At 45.4% G+C, this 19763-nt stretch overlaps 2 protein-coding genes and 2 long non-coding RNA genes across 9 annotated transcripts in view; 2 read left to right on the forward strand and 2 right to left on the reverse strand.

The window, feature by feature from the left end:
• Positions 1-19763, forward strand: part of LOC116241789 (uncharacterized) — a 138595-nt gene that overhangs the window by 76878 nt on the left and 41954 nt on the right. The window lies entirely within an intron of this gene.
• Positions 5873-8402, reverse strand: LOC149912791 (uncharacterized). The gene is made up of 2 exons (XM_090131380.1): positions 8283-8402; positions 5873-8116 (listed from the first exon to the last, which is right to left on the reverse strand). The coding sequence occupies exon 2, from the start codon at positions 8032-8034 to the stop codon at positions 7006-7008; it is 1029 nt and encodes a 342-aa protein (XP_089987506.1). The 5' UTR covers positions 8035-8116; positions 8283-8402; the 3' UTR covers positions 5873-7005.
• On the forward strand, positions 8299-8749 carry LOC149912792 (uncharacterized). The gene is made up of 2 exons (XR_016461643.1): positions 8299-8363; positions 8396-8749. It is a non-coding gene; the product is annotated as an uncharacterized LOC149912792 (long non-coding RNA).
• On the reverse strand, positions 9483-12419 carry LOC149912793 (uncharacterized). Its single transcript, XM_090131157.1, has 2 exons — positions 12300-12419; positions 9483-12133 (listed from the first exon to the last, which is right to left on the reverse strand). The coding sequence occupies exon 2, from the start codon at positions 12049-12051 to the stop codon at positions 11023-11025; it is 1029 nt and encodes a 342-aa protein (XP_089987283.1). The 5' UTR covers positions 12052-12133; positions 12300-12419; the 3' UTR covers positions 9483-11022.

Below are 19763 nucleotides of genomic sequence, written 5' to 3' on the forward strand. Positions count from 1 at the left end.
GAGAGGAAGGAGTGACTTAAGCATTCTGATTATTTCTGTAGACAGTTTTGTCCTGCTGAAATTGTGCTAGATTTCAGAAAACACTAACAGGGGTAGGAAGTAAGAGTTTATAGGAACCATAAAGTTTGTGAAAGATAACTGTGTTTCAGGGATTGGTTTTTATTCTGTGAGTACCCTTGTGTGTGTGCTCTAACAGTTGGGTTTCTGCACAAAAAATATGGGTCACCTTGTTCTGAAAGAAGGTGTTGAAGGAAGGAACTCTCTGATACTGTTTTATGAATCCCTTAGGTCTGGTATAAATGTTAAATTTACTCTCATAGCACTGACTGGATTGAGCACATGGAATGTTTTATGCAGGAGAACGCTATTTCTGTAATTACAGTAAAACAAAGCTTAGCACTGTGAAGAAAGAAGCCTTGGGAATTTGCAGAAACACAACTGCTGGATATGTTTGTATAAGCAATTGACTTTTGTGCATTTCCTGTGTCACCCACTGGTTAAGCAGGGATACTGAAGTTCAGGTGAGCCAGCCCTTTGTTGCACCAGAAGCTTCATTTTTACTTTTATTCTTCGCGTCTTTTCCTCTCCACTGAGTAGACAGCTAAACATTTCAGTTTGCTACATTGTAGACTTCTTGAGGCCACTATGTATTCATCAGTAGGCTTTAGGACCATTTCCAGGGAGTACCTCATCACCTGTTTTCCTCCAACTTCTGTTTCTTGTTTTACTGAGAGCATCCACGTGCAGGTAGAAATAGCAGTTCTGATATTTGCAACAGTAATTTATTCTGTTCAATTGCTGCCTAAAATTTTGTATGATAGGTTTTATATTTACACTATGGTTTGGCAACAAGAAGCAGACTTTCTGGTGGGAGGAAAATAATTTCATTTTGCCAAAAACTGTTTTGTCTTTCAAAGAGAAGACACAGTAGTTGCAGAGATTTACGTTAAGGGGATAACATGACGTGCACTATATTAAGTATCTTTGGGGTAAGGGGAGAGGAAGTAATAGTTGATTGGTTTGTATTTTTGTGTAAAATGTTGATAAACTGAGGTGAGGATCGTGTACTAATTATGTATTACAAGTCTTGCACTATGCTGCTTTTTAGATACATGTAACACCATGCCATTTGTTATACCATTACATGGTTTGGGGAATTTGTTGCCAACAAACTGGAAACGACTAGAAATTGTTATAGAGAGGGATATCAATCTTCATTTGAGGAGCTGAGTTGTCTCTTCTCTATGCTGTTGTGTAAAATTAGTGTTTTGAGAAGATTCAAAATACTATTATTTTGAATAAGTTCATTGATGATACCTCCACTATCTTAAGTTGTGGTCAATACTCATTTGAACAGAGTGGCTTGTATTTGGTGTAACACTTTGCCAGACCAAAAGACAGGACAGTTTTGCTGCCCAAGAGGCAAATTGCAGTCCACCAGAGGTGTTTTATTTCATACTGGGCAATTCAGATAATTCCAATTGTTGAAGCCGAAACATTAAGATACAGGAGTATGTACATGTGTCTTAATTGCATCTACTATACAGGGAAAGCAACAAAAGCTTAGAAGGTAACAAGGTTGACTGAAAACCCTGAGGTGATATCTTTTCATGAGGAAAAGTCTTTCTCTCCAAGTTTATTGCCACTGAGAGACTTGCTTTGCATCAACCACAGAGCTAAAAGCATGGCCTGCCAGGTACTACCTATCCATCTAATGTTTGTAGGATATGGCTGTTTCTGGAAAAAGATAATTACACTGAGCTGAGCTGCACACCGCTCTCAAAAATGTTGATGCATGATGCAGTGGTGGGACAGATGGGGACACAGTTTTTCACAATTGCAGTTCTGAGAAAGCTTGAAGAAATGTGTTTTCCCACACTTTTGTTAAGAGGAGAACCAGCTAAATGGCATTTTAAAAGTCTTTTTGGCATTTTTGAATCTGTTGGTTTTTTTTGGAGCAGATTTGAAAGCACTAGTGAGGATCTTGGACAGACTACGAGTGATAAAGTAAGGAAAGTGTTTTGAAGTTCAAATAGTCAGAAGCAGAGTACTGTAAGAAGTGAAAGGACAAAGAACACCCAAAGCGACTACATCTTTTGAAGATTCTGGTTTTCCAGGACTGGTGAAAAGTCACTTCCACAGTTATTTAAACTAGAAGTCTCGAATTATTCTTGAAATTTCACCTGATACTTTCTACACCTTTTAGAAAAACATATTTGAGTTGTTTCAAAATGATGTAAGTTTTAAATGATCATGATTTATAATTATTTTAAAAGAATGTGTACTTACACATGGTCCAAACATAGTAGCAGAGCTGGCTACAATGTTGCTATTGATTGCTTTTCTTCTTCCACAACACCAATCCCTTGTAAACTCTTACTTGTGATCATTACATAATAACTTCAATTACATCTTGTACACAGGCTAGCTTAAGAGCTATATTGCAGTGAGACCACAGATACATGGATTTCAGTGGAAGGCTATTTTTCTGGGTGAGCTCTCAGAGTCCTGTGTGCACTTCTGTATCTTGTATTGATGTGTGTGGAACTTCTGTTTCACCATTTTTAGTTCCAATATTGGTAGGTTAAAAATATTCTGAATAGGTAAACAGATGCTATAATCATAGTAAATCAGCATAAAGATTCCTTTGCTGTCTTTATTTCCTCAACAGACATCTAATTTTCCAAGGGATAATAAAGAAAGGAGAAAAAAAAAAAAAAATGCATTTGAGGTATTGCTAATATCTTGTTGCAGATTTAGTCCAGCAACAGAAAGATGTTGAAATTTGGACACTGTTTGAATTACTAGGGAAAGAAGCCCCAAAAGTAATGTCTCCTATTTATTTTCTTGGAAGCTACAACAAAGATCAGAATGCCACTGTTTGATATAGCAAATTATCAGCTACAAAACACTTTTTTTCAACATAGTCACTACCATTAGCTGTGTGTTTTCACCAGCCATGAGCAAGAGTTTGTATGCCATGCTTTTAACAATCTGCACCAGTAGAGGTGACTCACTATCCCTACCTTCCCTGCTGAGACACACCACCCACCACTTCACTGTACTCACATCTGCCAGTTGTGTCTCCATCAACATTCAGCAAGCATCGATGATTGTCAGTGGGTGCAATTTTGTTTACATCAAGAAATTCAATGAAACATCTTTGCTTTCTATTCAGTTTCATGTCAGACCCATTTTGTCACATTGCACCTCTGCTGCCATCTGTCTCACAGCAAAAAAATGGAATGTATTGGTGGGAAGGTTCAGTCTCTACTCCATACCACCAACATCTGCCTCTAGTGTCTTGGGCTGAAATCATAAAATAGGAAACATTACTTTTGGAGCAGCTCTTGTTACCTCTCTCTGGTTACTCTATTCAAAATCGTGTTTATATGACATATCTGCATTTTGTGCTATGATCACTATTATAGTAAAGTCTTTTAAAACGTTTGATTTAAAATCTCTGTCTTGAGTTGTATGACTGATCATTTTCCTTATTCCATTCTCAATTCCAATCACAGTAGAAAGATGGAAAAAAAACTCTTTTCCTTATACTAAAGGATATAAAAATTTTAAAATCGGTTTCAGTATCTTGATTTTTGCTCAGTATTTTCTTAAACTTGAAGCAGTTATGCTACAAGAACTTATTTTATTGCATTATTTATTCCTTCTTTGCACTCTTTTGTAGTTTTGCAGATTGCCTGTAATCTGTAACAGCCAGGTTAAATGTCTTGCATCATTTTCCAATCCTTTTGATAAAGTGTACTTTGTTTCATGAGTGTTTGTACTTAAATTTTCTAGGCTTCTAAAACTTGTCCATGTTAAAGGTGCTTTGTGGTTATTGGAATTCACAGAAGAGAGACATTTCATAGTGTGGCTTTTAGGTAGCCCTGTATGGAGCTAGTAGTTGAAGTCAATAATCCTTATAAATCCCTTGAACTCAAGATATTCAATGATTCTATGATCTTTTACTTGCAAACTAAAGAAATAAAGATTCCTGTAGTCATTTTGCTGTACTTTTCCCTGGAAGTCTCATGAATCTTCTGAGGCAAACCTGCTATGTTTGAAACAACCTGAAGCTCGACTACAGTGAATTCCAATTGATTTTAAAAAGCTTCGGATTGTGGCATACTTATTTAGAAGATATGTAAGAAATGTATGGCTTGGAGAGGTCTAAGAATCAACAGAAATGGAGACCTATGCTTTAAGTGTATTCATTTAAGAAAAAAGAAGCAATAAAAATCAACAACCATTATGATGTTGCCAAGAATGAAATATATCTAATTAGGGAACTGAAAATTAATTAATGCAGTTCACTTATAGTAGACAAAAAGGGATTACTGTATATCACCTCAACAGAACAGATTTAAAAATAGTTAAATGCTAAGTTCCAAGGCAATTTCATTTTCTCTATGTAATGAAGAAATTTAACGCTTGAATGTGTCCTAGAAATAGTCATCCTAAGGCAATTTTATATTCTTGTTGTTGTGAGGTTTTGATGCATGAATCTGTCCTGGAAATAGTAGTGTTTGGAACAGAATACACAACATTTAAATTAAAGAAGAAAACCTCCTTAATTCCATGCCAGCCACCAAGACTCTTGAAATCTAAATTGGAATCTGGAGGAGGGAGAAATGGATAATTCAGAATGGAAAGAGTCAACTTGAACTGCTAAATTTTATGGACTTCCTTGGGTGCTAGAAGTTATGAAGGAAAAAGGAAAGAAGAAGTACAAAACATAGCAGAAAATAAGTCGTTCATATTAGTCTTGATAAAGCTGACAAAATTTCATATGTTTTAAATGAAAACAAATGGAATGTATTTTGAAAATTGAGTTATTTCAATAGATTTTCACCTCTTTATATACATAAAGATAGAGTTGCATAGCAAACCTGCATCAGATTAGTGATCTGTGTTTGATCACAGAATGACAGAATGGGTTTGGGTTGCAAGACAAATTAGCGCCCAGCCAGCTCCAACCACCTGCCATGGTCAAGTTGCCACCCCTGAGATGAGGCTGGGGGCTCCATCCAACCTGGCAATGAGCACCTCCAGCGATGCACATCCACAGGTTCTCCCGGCAGCTGTGACAGGCATCGCTGCCCTCTGAAGAAAAAAAATATCTCCTAAATGATATATTCCTTACTTGAGTGGAATATCTCTTTTAGAGTGTGCTTACTTCTTTGGCATTGTAATGTTATTTCATTCTAATATAGCATTTTATCATACTGAAGGTGAATTTAAGCGAGGAAATAAAAGCAAAAAGTCATAGAATCATGGAATCATAGAATTGCTCAGGTTGGAAAAGACCTTAAAGGTCATCGGGTCAAACCTAACCATACTACCCTAACACTAACATCCCTCCACTAAATCATGTCCCTGAGCACCACATCAAAACGGATTTTAAACACATCCAGGGGTGGTGACTCAACCACCTCCCTGGAGAGCCCATTCCAGTGTTTACCAAACCCTTCTGTAAAGAAGGTTTTTCTGTTATCCAACCTAAACCTCCCCTGGCACAACTTGAGGCCATTTCCCCTCGTCCTGTCACCAGTGAGAAGAGACCAAGCCTGCTCTCTCTGCAGTCACCTTTCAAATATTTGAAGAGAGCAATAAGGTCTCAGCTTCCTTTTTCCCAGACTGAACAGCCCCAGTTCCTTCAGTCTCTCCTTGTATGGCATATTCTCCAAGCCCTTCATAAGCCTTCTTGTCCTTCTTTGAACTTGCTCCAGCGCCTCAATGTCCTTTCTGTACTGAAACTGCCCCAAACTGAACACAGTACTCGAGGTGAGGCCTCACCAATGCCAAGTACAGGGGCAGGATGACTTCCTTAGTCCTGTTCACCAGCATTCCTGATACAAGCCAGGATGCCATTGGCCTTCTTGGCCACCTTTGGCACACTGCTGGCTCACATTCAGCCGGTTGTCCATCAGTCCACCAAGGTTCCTTTCCATCAGGCAGCTTTCCAGCCACTCCTCCCCAAGCCTGTAGGGTTGCCTGGGGCTGTTGTGACCAGAATGCAGGACCTGATACTTGGCCATATTGAGACTCATACAGTTTACCTTGGCCCACAGATCCAGTTTTCTGGTTGGTGTGAGGGATGGAACTCACTGGAAGTCAGAAGCATTGTTCTCTTTGCTCCCTGGCAGATCAGAGTAAAAACCTCGGTCTTCAGAAACTCTCTCATATACTTGATGTTTTAGTTTCAATCCCAAGTAACCCACATTTTCACTATTATAATTAGTGAACAATGTTTGTTTTCCTCTTCATATCATGGCTACTGTTCTTTTTCCTCGTTTCCTTTTATTTCCTCTCTGCCTTTCCCCTTCTTTTTGGGTGGTTGGGCCAATGGGCCTGCTGAGCCCATCACAGATACAGATCTAGAGATGAGAGCTTGTGAAACGTGCTGCAGTTAAGCAAGCCACATGAACTGGGAACTAACAGGTGTTCTGCCTGATAGTGCATAGATAGGCAGCTATTGAAAATAGCTCTACCTGCTGGTATTTTGTCTGCCTTCGCCCTCCCTTCAGAGGATCCCGCTTGCAGTGGTTCTGCAGCTGACACCCTGCACAGGGACCAGGAGAAGGATTTAATGGTGGCACATCCACAGCGGTGCTGAGAGCACTTGGCTCGCGTGTGGCACAGTGTTGGGTGTGGGCATGAAGGGCAAACCGTCTGGAGAGACGGACACTGGGAACAACACGTGCTTCTGTGTCTTTATCTTTTATTGGAAATGAGTGTATGTCGCAGGGCGGCCCGGGCTCTCTTGCTGGTGAGGCAAATGAGGTGCGGATTCCTTCTCTGGTGTTGAACAAAAGGCATTTATTGTAGGTGTTTACCACATTTTATAACCGCGCAACACAACAGTTTTTCCGCGCAATTAAGACTGGTTTCATGTAAGAGTTAGGCGCCTTGTGGGCGTAGAACTCTGGCTCAAGTTATTGTTGAGCTTTATCACTAATTAACAATACAACGTCCTTCTTTATGCCGCAAATGGAAGCCCCCCTAGAGGGGCCGGGAGCGCCGCCTCTTGCAGGGCGGAGGATCGCGCTGGGCGCTGCCGGCCCTCCTCTTGGTGGGGCGCCGGCGCCCCCCAGCCGAGCGCTTCCTGCCCCGGCCGCGAGCGGAGGGGCCGCGGCTGCGGCGCTGGGCAGAGGGACCGGCTTCCTCGGGAGCCGGCTCCTCGCTGGGACCTGTGCCGAGGGCCCCGCTGGATGTGCCGGGGAGCTCCTCTGCGTCGGGACCCGCGGAGCTGCCGGAGGGCACGGCGCTGGGCTCGACGGTCCCCTGCGGAGCGGTGCCGGGAGCGGACGGGGCCGCGGGGCCGTCCTCCTGCAACTGGGCAGCCCTGGGGTCTTCGGAGCCGTCCTCGTGCTCCTGGGCAGCGCCGGGGTCTTCAAGGCCCAGCAGCCTCCGGGCCGCCTGGCTGCACCGGCTCTCGATGGCTGCGATGAGGCCATCGATGAGCGGTGCGGTGATGGGTCCCAGGGCCTGCTCTGTGCAGTCCACCAGGATGTCCCTGTCAGGCCCCACCTGGCACAGGAATGCCACAATCATGCTCTGGTGACATTTGATTTGCCACCAGCGCAGCTCCCCGTTGCGGCACAATTCCCGCTCCAGCCAGGGCAGCACCGGGTCGAGGATGTCTGGTCGGACCCTGAAAAGTGCCGCCCACTCCCCCAGCAGGAGGCCGCCCACTCTCTCCGGCTCCGCGGCCATGGGCACAGGGGACAGTGGTGGAAGGGGGGGAAGAAGGTCCTCGTTGCTGTCGGGACCGGTGGCAGTGGTGGTGCCGAAGCCGACGGGCACCGGCACTGCGGGCGGGGAGACGACGCAATCCACGTATCGATTGTCTCCCCGCACGGAGACCCGGATGGTCTCCATGGCTGTCCTGCACAGCGGGCAGCTGTCCCTCAGCCTCGCCCACCGCTGGATGCAGCCAAAGCAGAAGCTATGATTGCATGGAATAGCTTGGGCCACGTCCTGCCGCACCTCGCGGCAGACAGGACACATCCATGCCTCTTCTGCAGCCATGATCTTCTCGCTGCAGGCACTGGGAGAACCGAGGATGGCGAGTTGTTCTCCTTCAACGCAGCTGCGGCGGTGGTGTCTCGCCCTGCAAGAGGAAGGGAGGTCACAGTCACTCGCTGTCCCAGGGTGTGCGAGTCCTCTGCAGAAAGCCCCCCCAAGCCCACTGTTGGGCCGTCTTGTGCTCCCCACTGGCACGGGGCCAGGCTCCCCACGGCTGCCCTGAGGGACCCAGGTGTCCCCGCACCACTCACCTCCGCTGCTGCGGGCGCGCTCAGTAGGGTCCCGGCTGCCTGCACTAGGCAGGGCCGGGGAAACAGGAGCGATGCTGCGGGGTCAGGCACTGAGATGCTGCGAGCAGCCCCAGGCACGACCCAGCACAGCACAGCCAAGAACTTGCTCGACCTCCAAGCCTCGCAGAGCTGCTCAGCACGGTCCAGGAACGAGCCAGACTGAGCCAGGCTCTGCCGGCACCCCACTATGAGCAGTGAGGGCACAGCTGTCACAATCGTCACCCGGTGATGTCACAGCCTGTTGCTCGGGGGCATCACAATGGGCTGTCCGCCCCCACAGCACCCACTCGTAATTCAGATATTGCCTCCTTTTCCTGTTCCTGATTTGCTGTACCTTTCCCTTCATTCCTGTCAACCTCTGATGCTTGACATTTGACATGAATGCACAGGCCTTTCTTTTTCTCTGATTAAACCAACTCTAATTGTTCCTGCATTTCCTCTGTTTCATCAGTAGTAAATTGTGGATTTTTCACTTATGTGTTATGTAGAAATTTGGTTTGGCATTCTCCTCTTTTTGCTTCAGGAATTCTGTTTCAAATGTTCCCTCATTGCTCTTCTGTCAGCACTCTCCTGATGCTTTCCAGGAATACTTTCCATTCTCAGTTTGGGAATATCTTTCTTTCTAAGTGCTGCATCCCACCTGTAGGGACTGGGTGCAGGTAAGATTCCTGAATTCCTTTGGGATGGCTTGATGTGAAATAACAGTGATGGTCCATACATAAACATGTATTTTAGTGGGAAATTTATATAGAATAGCTATCTATCCTGTAGGCTTTGGCCCTCTCACCAGTATATCTACCTAAGCTGTACAGTTTTATGGAAATCAAAGCAAGCCTTAACTTTTGGAAATCTTGCCGTAGCAACCTTAGGAGGAAAGAGTGAAAGGGGGAGGCGTGGAGAGAGATCACCAGTCCTGGATCCAGAATCTGACCTGCCAGTGGCATGTCAGGCGTGGAGGGAAAGGGCTCCCCCTAAACTTGTACATGTCCTTACCTATAGGCCCCAGTACCTGGACTTTTGGAGGCTTCTCTTGTCCCATTTCCAGGACTGGTTGAGACACCTATCAAATCAAGAGGAGTGACATCACTCTCCTGTGGCTTAGGAGTCTCTTGGGGTATTGTCAGGGCTCGGCAGCAGAGTCATGCAGGGCTCATCCCTCAACCTGAGGTGACAGTTTTCATTGCCAGTCACCAAGAGAACCGAGTTTATAGAATCACAGAATCACAAAATGCCCTGGGTTGAAAATGATCATCTAGTTTCAACCCCCCTGCTATGTGCAGGGTCACCAACCACTAGACCAGGCTGCCCAAAGCCAGACTGGCCTTGAATGCATCCAGGGATGGGGCATCCACAAACTCCTTGGGCAAGCTGTTCCTGTGTGTCACCCCCCTCTGAGTGAAAAAAGTTCCTCACGTCACTAAAGAAGATGAAGTCTGAGGCCACCCGAGGAGCCTGGGACACATGCCTGGAACTGACAAGATCCATTCCAGAGTCCTCAAGGAATTGGAAGATGGACTTGATAAGCCACTCGCTATCAGAATTGAAAAGTAATGGCAGTGGAGATGTCCCCACTGACAAGAAAAGAGAACGCTGCACCCATTTCTAAAACTTTATTAAGAAGGACAGTGACCGGTACGTCCTACTCCTGGCCCCTGGCAGTGTGGTTAGCATCACCAGCAAGAAGGCAGATATCCACACTGTGTGAGCAGAGTTGAGGTGCACCTCTGTGCCCTTCTTCCTCCCTCACTCTGGCGCGGGGTGTGCGGACACCCATGGTCAGGGTGATAAAGGGCGTCTGTATCAAGACCCAAGTGCTGAGCCACCAAGAGGGTATGGGGAGCACCGTTTGGCAGGGTGATTAAACCCATCAGTGTTTTCAGTGCCCAGGTGCGGGGCTGCCAGGAGGAGGTGACACCTGTCCTGGAACAGAGAAGTTCCAGAAAACCAGGCAGCTGCAAGCCCCAGCTGGGGCTCAGGCTGCCACAGCTGTTGGACTGAACACATGATCCCCCAGTGGGCAGAGATGCTTCCACCATCATCTTCTTTCTAAGGTCAAGAACTCATCCTCTTTTCTGTAAAGCCTGAGTCTGGGTTATGACTGCATCACGTGCTGGTTGATAAGAATTTGACCCGATCTGCAGAGGGTTTGCCCAGGTGACCGAAAGCCTGCGTGACTCAGCATCCCAGAGATCCTGTGCAGCTGTAAGGTATGCTGAGTGCCAGAAACGTGCAGCTGACGTACCAAAGGGTTGTGCCACTGAAATACATCAAAACAGCTGTCAGCTGGATTGGGCTACTAGGATTGAAGTTTCACAGCTAGGTCTGGACTGGCAACATAAGTTTGGGTCTTGACAACACAGGTGAATTATCTTTGACTTGGTGGGCACATGATATGGCTCGGATGAGATACAAAATAGAGATGGACTCAGGACTGAGAAGTGGAGGTGAACATGACTGATATTGCAGTCTATCCATGAGTGTGTGTCACGGTTATATGATTTGTAGCTCATTCCCCACAAAAAGGCCCAGGAGAAGGGGTTGTTTAACGGTGGCACATCCACATTGGGTGCAGAGAGCACCGCTCTCGTATGGCAGAGTGTGTGCAGGGTGTGTGCGTGAAGAATGAACCTCGGAAAGAACAGACACTGCGAACAACTCGTGCTTGTGCGTTCTAATCTTTTATTGGAAATGCGTGACCCCGCTAGAGGGGCCGGGGGCGCCGCCTCTTGCAGGGCGGAGGATCGCGCTGGGCGCTGCCGGCCCTCCTCTTGGTGGGGCGCCGGCGCCCCCCAGCCGAGCGCTTCCTGCCCCAGCCGCGAGCGGAGGGGCCGCGGCTGCGACGCTGGGCAGAGGGACCGGCTGCCTCGGGAGCCGGCTCCTCGCCGGGACCTGTGCCGAGGGCCCCGCTGGACGTGCCGGGGAGCTCCTCTGCGTCGGGACCCGCGGAGCTGCCGGAGGGCACGGCGCTGGGCTCGACGGTCCCCTGCGGAGCGGTGCCGGGAGCGGACGGGGCCGCGGGGCCGTCCTCCTGCAACTGGGCAGCCCTGGGGTCTTCGGAGCCGTCCTCGTGCTCCTGGGCAGCGCCGGGGTCTTCAAGGCCCAGCAGCCTCCGGGCCGCCTGGCTGCACCGGCTCTCGATGGCTGCGATGAGGCCGTCGATGAGCGGTGCGGTGATGGGTCCCAGGGTCTGCTCTGTGCAGTCGACCAGGATGTCCCTGTCAGGCCCCACCTGGCACAGGAATGCCACAATCATACTCTTGTGACATTTGATTTGCCACCAGCGCAGCTCCCCGTTGCGGCACAATTCCCGCTCCAGCCAGGGCAGCACCGGGTCGAGGATGTCTGGTCGGACCCTGAAAAGTGCCGCCCACTCCTCCAGCAGGAGGCCGCCCACTCTCTCCGGCTCCGCCGCCATGGGCACAGGGGACAGTGGTGGAAGGGGGGGAAGAAGGTCCTCGTTGCTGTCGGGACCGGTGGCAGTGGTGGTGCCGAAGCCGACGGGCACCGGCACTGCGGGCGGGGAGACGACGCAATCCACGTATCGATTGTCTCCCCGCACGGAGACCCGGATGGTCTCCATGGCTGTCCTGCACAGCGGGCAGCTGTCCCTCAGCCTCGCCCACCGCTGGATGCAGCCAAAGCAGAAGCTATGATTGCATGGAATAGCTTGGGCCACGTCCTGCCGCACCTCGCGGCAGACAGGACACATCCATGCCTCTTCTGCAGCCATGATCTTCTCGCTGCAGGCACTGGGAGAACCGAGGATGACGAGTTGTTCTCCTTCAACGCAGCTGTGGCGGTGGTGTCTCGCCCTGCAAGAGGAAGGGAGGTCGCAGTCACTCGCTGTCCCAGGGTGTGCAAGTCCTCTGCAGAAAGCCCCCCCAAGCCCACTGTTGGGCCGTCTCGTGCTCCCCGCTGGCACGGGGCCAGGCTCCCCACGGCTGCCCTGAGGGACCCAGGTGTCCCCGCACCACTCACCTCCGCTGCTGCGGGTGCGCTCAGTAGGGTCCCGGCTGCCTGCACTAGGCAGGGCCGGGGAAACAGAAGCGATGCTGCGGGGTCAGGCACTGAGATGCTGCGAGCAGCCCCAGGCACGACCCAGCACAGCACAGCCAAGAACTTGCTCGACCTCCAAGCCTCGCAGAGCTGCTCAGCACGGTCCAGGAACGAGCCAGACTGAGCCAGGCTCTGCCGGCACCCCACTATGAGCAGTGAGGGCACAGCTGTCACAATCGTCACCCGGTGATGTCACAGCCTGTTGCTCGGGGACATCATAGATTCATCTGGGTTGGAAAAGAGCTCTAAGACCATAAGCTCCCAATTTTAAGTAGCACTGCCATGTAAAGTACGAAACATGTCTCCAAGGAGCACATCTACATGTGCTTTAAATTCCTTCAAGGGGCCCTACTGACAAGACAAAAACCCTACCCTGAGGCCACTTTCCTTCCTCTCCTTCCTCTCCTTCCATCAGGCAGCTTTCCTGTCACTCTTCTCCAAGCCTGTAGGGTTCCCTGATGTTGTTGTGATCAAAATGCAGGACCAAACACTTGACCCTATTGAAACTCATACAGTTAACCTTAGCCCATCGATACACTCGATCCAGGTTCCTCTGTAGTGTCTTTTTCCCATCAGGCAGATCAACACTCCCTCCCAACTTGGTGTCATCTGCAGACTTACTGAGGGTGCACTCAATCCCCTCATCAAGATAGGTTATAATAATGTTTAATAGAAGCGGTCCCAGTACCAACCCCTGGGGGACACTGCTTGTGACCGAATGCCAACTGGATTTAAGTCCACTGACCACAACTCTTTGGGCCCTGCCATCCAGCCAGTGTTTCACCCAGCGGAGTGTATGCTCATCCAAACCGTGGGTGGTCAGCTTCTCCACGATAATGTTGTGGGGGGCAGTGTCAAAGGCTTTACTGAAGTCCAGGTAGACCACATTGACAGCCTTACCTTCATCCACTAAGCGGGTCACCTTGTCATAGAACGAAATCCTGTTTGTCAAGCAGGATCTACCATTCATAAACCCGTGCTGACTTGGCCTGATCCCCTGGTAGACCTTTCATTGATCCATGATGGCTACTGAGATTATCTATTTCAGGAGTTTCCCTGGCATCGAGGTGAAACTGATAGTTCTGTTTTTTTGGGATCATCCCTCCAGCCCTTTTTGAAGGTGGGCATCACATTTGCCAGTTTCCAGTCCATTGGGACAATCTCGATGAGCCAGGACTGTTGAAAGATGTTGGAGAGTGGCTTGGTCAACTCCCTCAGCACTCTAGGATGAAAAACCATCTGTCCCCATGGGCTTATAAGCATCCAGCTTTCAGAGCATGTCCAAAACCATGTGATCATGGATTATGCAGGGGCTATTCTGTTCCCCATCCCTATCTGCCAGCGCAGGGGGCTGTGTTCCCAGGAAGTAGCTAGTCTTACTAGCAAAGCATGAGGCAAAGAAGGCATTAAGCACTTCATCCTTATCCTCATCCTTGGTCACCAAGTTGCCCTTGGCATCCAAGAAGGGATGGAGATTCTACGTAGCCCTCTTCTTAACTGTTGATGCAGTTGTTGAAATATTTATTGTTGTCCTTCGCCTTTGTGTCCAAGTTCTGCTGTAGTCAGGCCTTGGCCTTTCTAATTTTCTCCCTGTACAGCTTCACTAAGTACTTGTAATTGTCATAAGTTGCTTGCCCAGTCATCCAAAGACCATAAACTTTCCTTTTGTTTCTGAGTTCCAGCCAAAGGTCTCTGTTCAGCCAGACAGGTGTCCTTACTGGTTTGGCTTGTCTTTCATGACTTAGGGATGGTCAGCCCCTGCAACTTTAAAATAACTTCCTTAAAGTATTCCCAGCCTTCCTGGGCTCTCAAGCCCTCCAGAAATATCTCCCAAGGGACTCTCTCAACCATGGTCTGAAAGAGACCAAAGTGGGCCCTTCAGATGTCCAAAGTGGCAGTTCTTCTGACTCCTCTCCATGGTTCAACATGAGAAATCTTGCATCTCGTGATCACTTTGCCCCAGACAAACTCCAATCTTTACATCCCCTACAAGAGCTTCTCTGTTAACAACAGCAGGTTCATGATCTTGCTTCCCCTTGTAGGCTCCTTCAGCTGTGTCAGGAAGTTGTCTCCTACACACTCTGGGCTCCTCTGGGGCTGTTCCCCTTCTGCTGTATTATAATTCCAGAAGATGTCTGGGAAGCTGAAGTCACCCACAAGAACAAGGGCTTTACACACTTTTCTTTCATAGAGTAAATGCAGAAGTGGATCTGTTGTGCTTTTCTTCACCCGAAAACTGAAATGCTTTTTATGTGTTTGGGGATGTGAGCTGTTAAAATATAGCATTAGTCTAGTTATATGATTTACATGGGCTAAGTTGTAGTTATTTATTTAACTTTTGTATAGACTCAGATACTTTATTCTTTGTATTTATTTTACTTTGTTCTATTTAATTACCCCCCTTTATTTTTTCTGACTATAGGAAGGAGCTTGGGAGTCTGTTCACTATAATTGTAACTAAAAGGAATACTCTAGCTAGTCTTTCTATAAAGTTTAAAGTTTAAAGAAGGCCACACATATCTCAGTTCCTCTCTAGGGGATTTTTCCATGAAAATAATTTCTGAATACATCTTTGGCTTCCAGACAGAACATTCCACTGGAACAACTGCAGAATACCCAGGGAAAGTTATAAAAAAAAGTCTGAACATGCTGCAGGGTGCTCATCTCATTTAGTATTATAAGTTTGCCATGTGAATGTCTACCTGAGTCTGACTGTGTCAGAGGAGAGAAGAAGGCACCTGGTCTATTTCTTGGTTGTCTGCTTCAGATGCTAGAAATACTTTCCTCCTCCATACAGGAGTTTGGATTTAGGATTAGATGTAAGTTTTCTGAAGATCTGTATTTGACTAGATGAATCCTTTATTTTCCATCTTTTCCTCAGGAGATTTGTTCGAGGCTGAATACTATGTATTCAAATCTGTTGGAACTTTGGATGCGTTATAATGCTTAAGCGCTCGTATAAACGTGGTAATGAATAACCTAAAGAACACAACAGAATTTGTGACTATTGTGATAGGCTTTGTATAAATAACTGGATACAGGCAGTGCTCTGATGGATTTGGCTTACATTTACAGTTGCCTTTGTTGTGCCATTTGATTGGTGAAGGAAAGGAAGCAGGTCATTTGTAAATGCCTACACAAAATTTGAACACTTGTGATCTGTTTACAGCATATGTGCTGATTGAGTGTGATTGCAGGAATAAATGGCTGAGTACCTCTGCAAAATAACAAACATGCATTAATTGTTCACAAAACATTTCAGGTGTCATACAAGGAACTGGCACAACAGCATTTTGAAAAGTGGTTTGAATCGTTTTTAAAGCTGACTGAATTGTTCATTAGTGATAATTTCTGCCTGAACTTGTGTTTTTCTTCTTACAAATAATTGGTAAATAATTACAACACTTAACTAACTTCGGAAAAATTCCACAATGCATAGTAAATAATTTAAAAGGGACTTTTCTTTTTGGTTATACTTAATATTATTTTACAACAATTTTTTCTTTTCATTGCTGGCTAGTACAGTTTAGGTTCCTTATGTTCAGATTATTGTGGACAGCCTTAGAGTATTTGGGAAAAAAAAAAAAAAGACATAATTTATATTTGAAAGACTTATTTTGAAATAGGATCTGTAGCTACCATGATGTGATTTCCAGTTATTTAGTTGAGTAACTGTTATGCTGTGGTCTGTTGTCATCAGGGTTGTTCTAATTGCACCTGTTTGTGGGTTTTTTTTTTTTTTCATTGGGTTTATTTCTTCATTTGTAATATAATATTTTTGTTCTATCACAAGCATATAGCATTGAAGGGCTATAATCAAGTGAACTTCAACAGTATTGAAACCCTTACTTGGAGGTGTTTTGCAAAATTCTGTCCATTGTATCCTATAAAAGTAAAGAAATTCACTGCAAAATAAGACAAATAAATCTTCGCTTTTGGAAACTTCTGGAGATACAGTCAGCCTTTATTATTGTGATGCATTAGTTGTGCTCCTTTTTTGATTGGGATGGACATAACTTCCCTTATGCTTTGTAATGCTAGTTCTGGATTCTTGGCTATGAGAGTGTGGATTACCACTCCACTGTTGTGGCTGTGGCTGTTTATCACTGCCCACACAGCAATTAACCTGGACAACAAACAGGGAGAGGACAGAGCCAGGACAGCTGTCCTGACATGGCCAAAGAGTCTATGATTCTGTGAGCGGAATGTTCTACCCTGTGTAATGTTGTTCCCAGCAATAGATGCTGAGGGAGAGAAGCTCTGCTTCCCATCAAGGACATGTAGTAACAGCCTCAGGTTGCACCACGGGCATCTGTAGGTCAGATGCCAGAAAGAACTTCATGGAAAGGGTGGTTAGGCCTTGGAATGAGCTGCCTGGCCAGTTGGTAGAATTGCAGTCCCTGGAGGTGTTTGAGACATAGGTCTGGCACTTATGGTCATGGATTAATGGTGGACTTATCATAGAATTATAGAATGGCTTAGGTTGTAAGGGACCTTAAAGATCATGTAGTTGCAATACCACAATACCTCTGCTCTGGGCAGGAATGTCTCCCACCAGATCAGGCTGCGCAGGGCCCACTCAACGTGGCTTTGAACACTTCAGGGATATGATATCAGAATGCGAGATAGCACAATATGATACAATATAATTGGAACTGAGTCTAATAAATCAAATAAAATGAGAGTGTCTGAAATCGAAGACCTTACTCTGAATTGAAGGTGAAAGAGCTGGGGAGCACATCCAGCATGCAGCCAGGCGGCGAGAAAGGGGCAGTCTTGTGACTTTGAGAGGAGTTTTATTTTTCCTTCTGGATGCTCTGTACTCTGGGGTATTTAGTTCTTCTTTACTGAGAACCAGGTACCTGGAAAATCAGCAGTCAGTGGAAGTGGGGCATTAACTCTTTAACTCCCAGTGTTTTACATGATGTTATGATGTGAAATACCAATAACAAAAATCATAAAGCCATGACACTTCTGGGACTGCGAGGCGGTGGTAAAACCTAATGATCTTATGGACCTTTTCCAACCTGGATAGATCTATGATTGTAAGTGGCTAAAAATCTGCCAGTTCATAATCAGCAGTGAATACATTCTTTTTTTGCTTTGGTTCTGCAAGCAGCTTTTACTTTGCCTACTGAACTCTCTATGTTTCAATCCTCAATTTTTCTTGCTCTCTATTTTCTGCACATCCAGCAGGAAAAAGGAATGAGTGAGCAGCTCTGTGGATGTCTGTTTGCAGGGATCAATGCACAACATAGACCTATTTGTGTGGAATTAAGTTTCTTTTTTAAGCTTATACATCTTATAAAAAGCAAAGTTCAATTGTGAAGAATATGTTAGAACTCTGTTTTATTTTGATATTTTCCTTATTAATTTTTATTTCACTGGGTGCCATCAGTGTAGAAAATGCTTTAGTACAGCATTGTGCTGAGAACTGTTTTTTTAGCAGATCATTAAAAAAAATATGAGAAATTGCATGTCAGATTCAACAGGGAAATTACAAGGTAATTTAAACTGTACCTTTTATTGATAAATAAGCAAGCTGCTTTCTTCTTACAGAAGGATGTTTCTCATTATCCCTCTTACAAGAAACGTTTCAGAAATATTTCAAAAAAAAAAAAAAAAAAATTCCATGCATGTTTTATCAGCCTCTCAGTAAAGCTTGCAATTAGTCTCCATGTGCACACTGAATTCTGATGAAAAATCACAAGCAAAGATAATTGACTGGGAGAGCAGGACAGTGAACCAAGAATAGCAACAGGATCAGGTTGGAAAGCTGCATCAGGTTGGAAGGTCATACCTGCATAGCTCAGTGAGAGACTCAGGAATTGTTGTTGAAAATATATGGCTGTGGAGACATTCTTCAGCGTACAGAAGGTTTCCTTTTTTTTTTTTTTTTTCAGCCAGTAGAGAGAATTACTCTCATGTTTCTGCTCGTATTCAGTGAGGGGGAAGATTTTGGACTGTGTTCCAGGTGCCCGTCCATACAAGCTCCATGAAAGTATTGCAGTCCTATGAGAAACATGCTGGTACTTGAGGAAAATACCTTTGCTTAGACAATTGTATTAGAGGAGCAATGTAAAATAAATGTATATTATTTTTGACTTCCCTTTATTGTGTTCTTTCAAGTGGCCAAACTGAAGATCTTCTGGAAACAGTATGACTAATCATCTGTTGCAGGAGGCTCTTGCTTTTCTTAATCTTTCTAAAACTGAGGCCTTTTAAATCAAGTAGTTCTTTCCAGGAGTTCCTGCTTTCTGTGTCTCATGGCATCAATAGCTTATTGCAAACTGTACATGGCATATAGGAAGTTGTGGTGTCTTCTTCTCTGGAGATATTTAAGACCCACCTGGATAGTTTGTTGCTCGAGTCTAATTGTGAGTGTAATTTGAGAACAAGGGACACCTGATGTTGTTAATAGAAGAGTAAATCTTATTGGTTTTGTGTCTCTTTTGAAGTGCTTTAGTGGGTAAGGAAAGTCTTTAGATGATCTCTTCTCTTGTTCAACATATATCAACTGAGCACTTTTGCTAAATAGAGCAAAGTTTCTGCACTATCTGAAATAATAAAACTGTTACACTTCTCTGCAAATCTGTGTATTCACTATGTACACATCTCTGTCCTATCTAGTTGTCAAAAATTTCTTCAGTGGAGAGAAACAACACTTCTGAAGTGCAAGTCTTGTTATGAAATTATTCATAGAAACAAATTTATGAGTCACATTCTCTCTGCTAACTGTGCAGTGGCACTAAGTGGTATGGTCAAGTTTCTTCATTCTGGGAGGCCTCAAGGAGATATATTCCACCTCTTCTTTTTGGTCCAGTAATTTCTTCCCTTCATAACAACTTTGTCCAATCTTTTGGGTAATATGGACCCTACCTTTTATCTTACCTATTTTGCAGTTACTTGTGACCCATTTTTTTCAGTTTTCTAAGTTCGTATGATCACACTTTTTTTTTGAACTAGGTGCTCAATTTTAGATATCTGTATTCAGAAATGATAGCTAACACTCAGAGAAAACCAGTAGTAGCTCTGAAGCTTTCCCTAACCCACACCACCTCCCCCTAGCAAACTTCCCTGTTTCCTTCACCAGACTTTGCAAGATCAGGCTGCTTAAGGTCAGAGAGGTGCTGCTTTTTTAAGGCCATATTACCTGGCTGTCAGAGATATTCTTGTTGTCCTGGACAAAAGAAAGCTAAAGAGGTATTTAATGGATAAGGCTTTTGCTGTTGATGAGATAGATGTTAACACGAGCAATGTACAGTAAGCTATTTCCTTCACCATCACAAACTGCATTAACTGCATAATCTAAGAGCAGTGCTTTGCTTTGACAGGAAATGGGAGCAGAGTCACATTGAGGGGATAGGAAGAAGGTTAGAGCTTGTA

Source organism: Phasianus colchicus, chromosome Z (assembly GCF_987193195.1).
Source record: "Phasianus colchicus chromosome Z, bPhaCol1.hap1.1, whole genome shotgun sequence".
NCBI lineage: Eukaryota > Metazoa > Chordata > Aves > Galliformes > Phasianidae > Phasianus > Phasianus colchicus.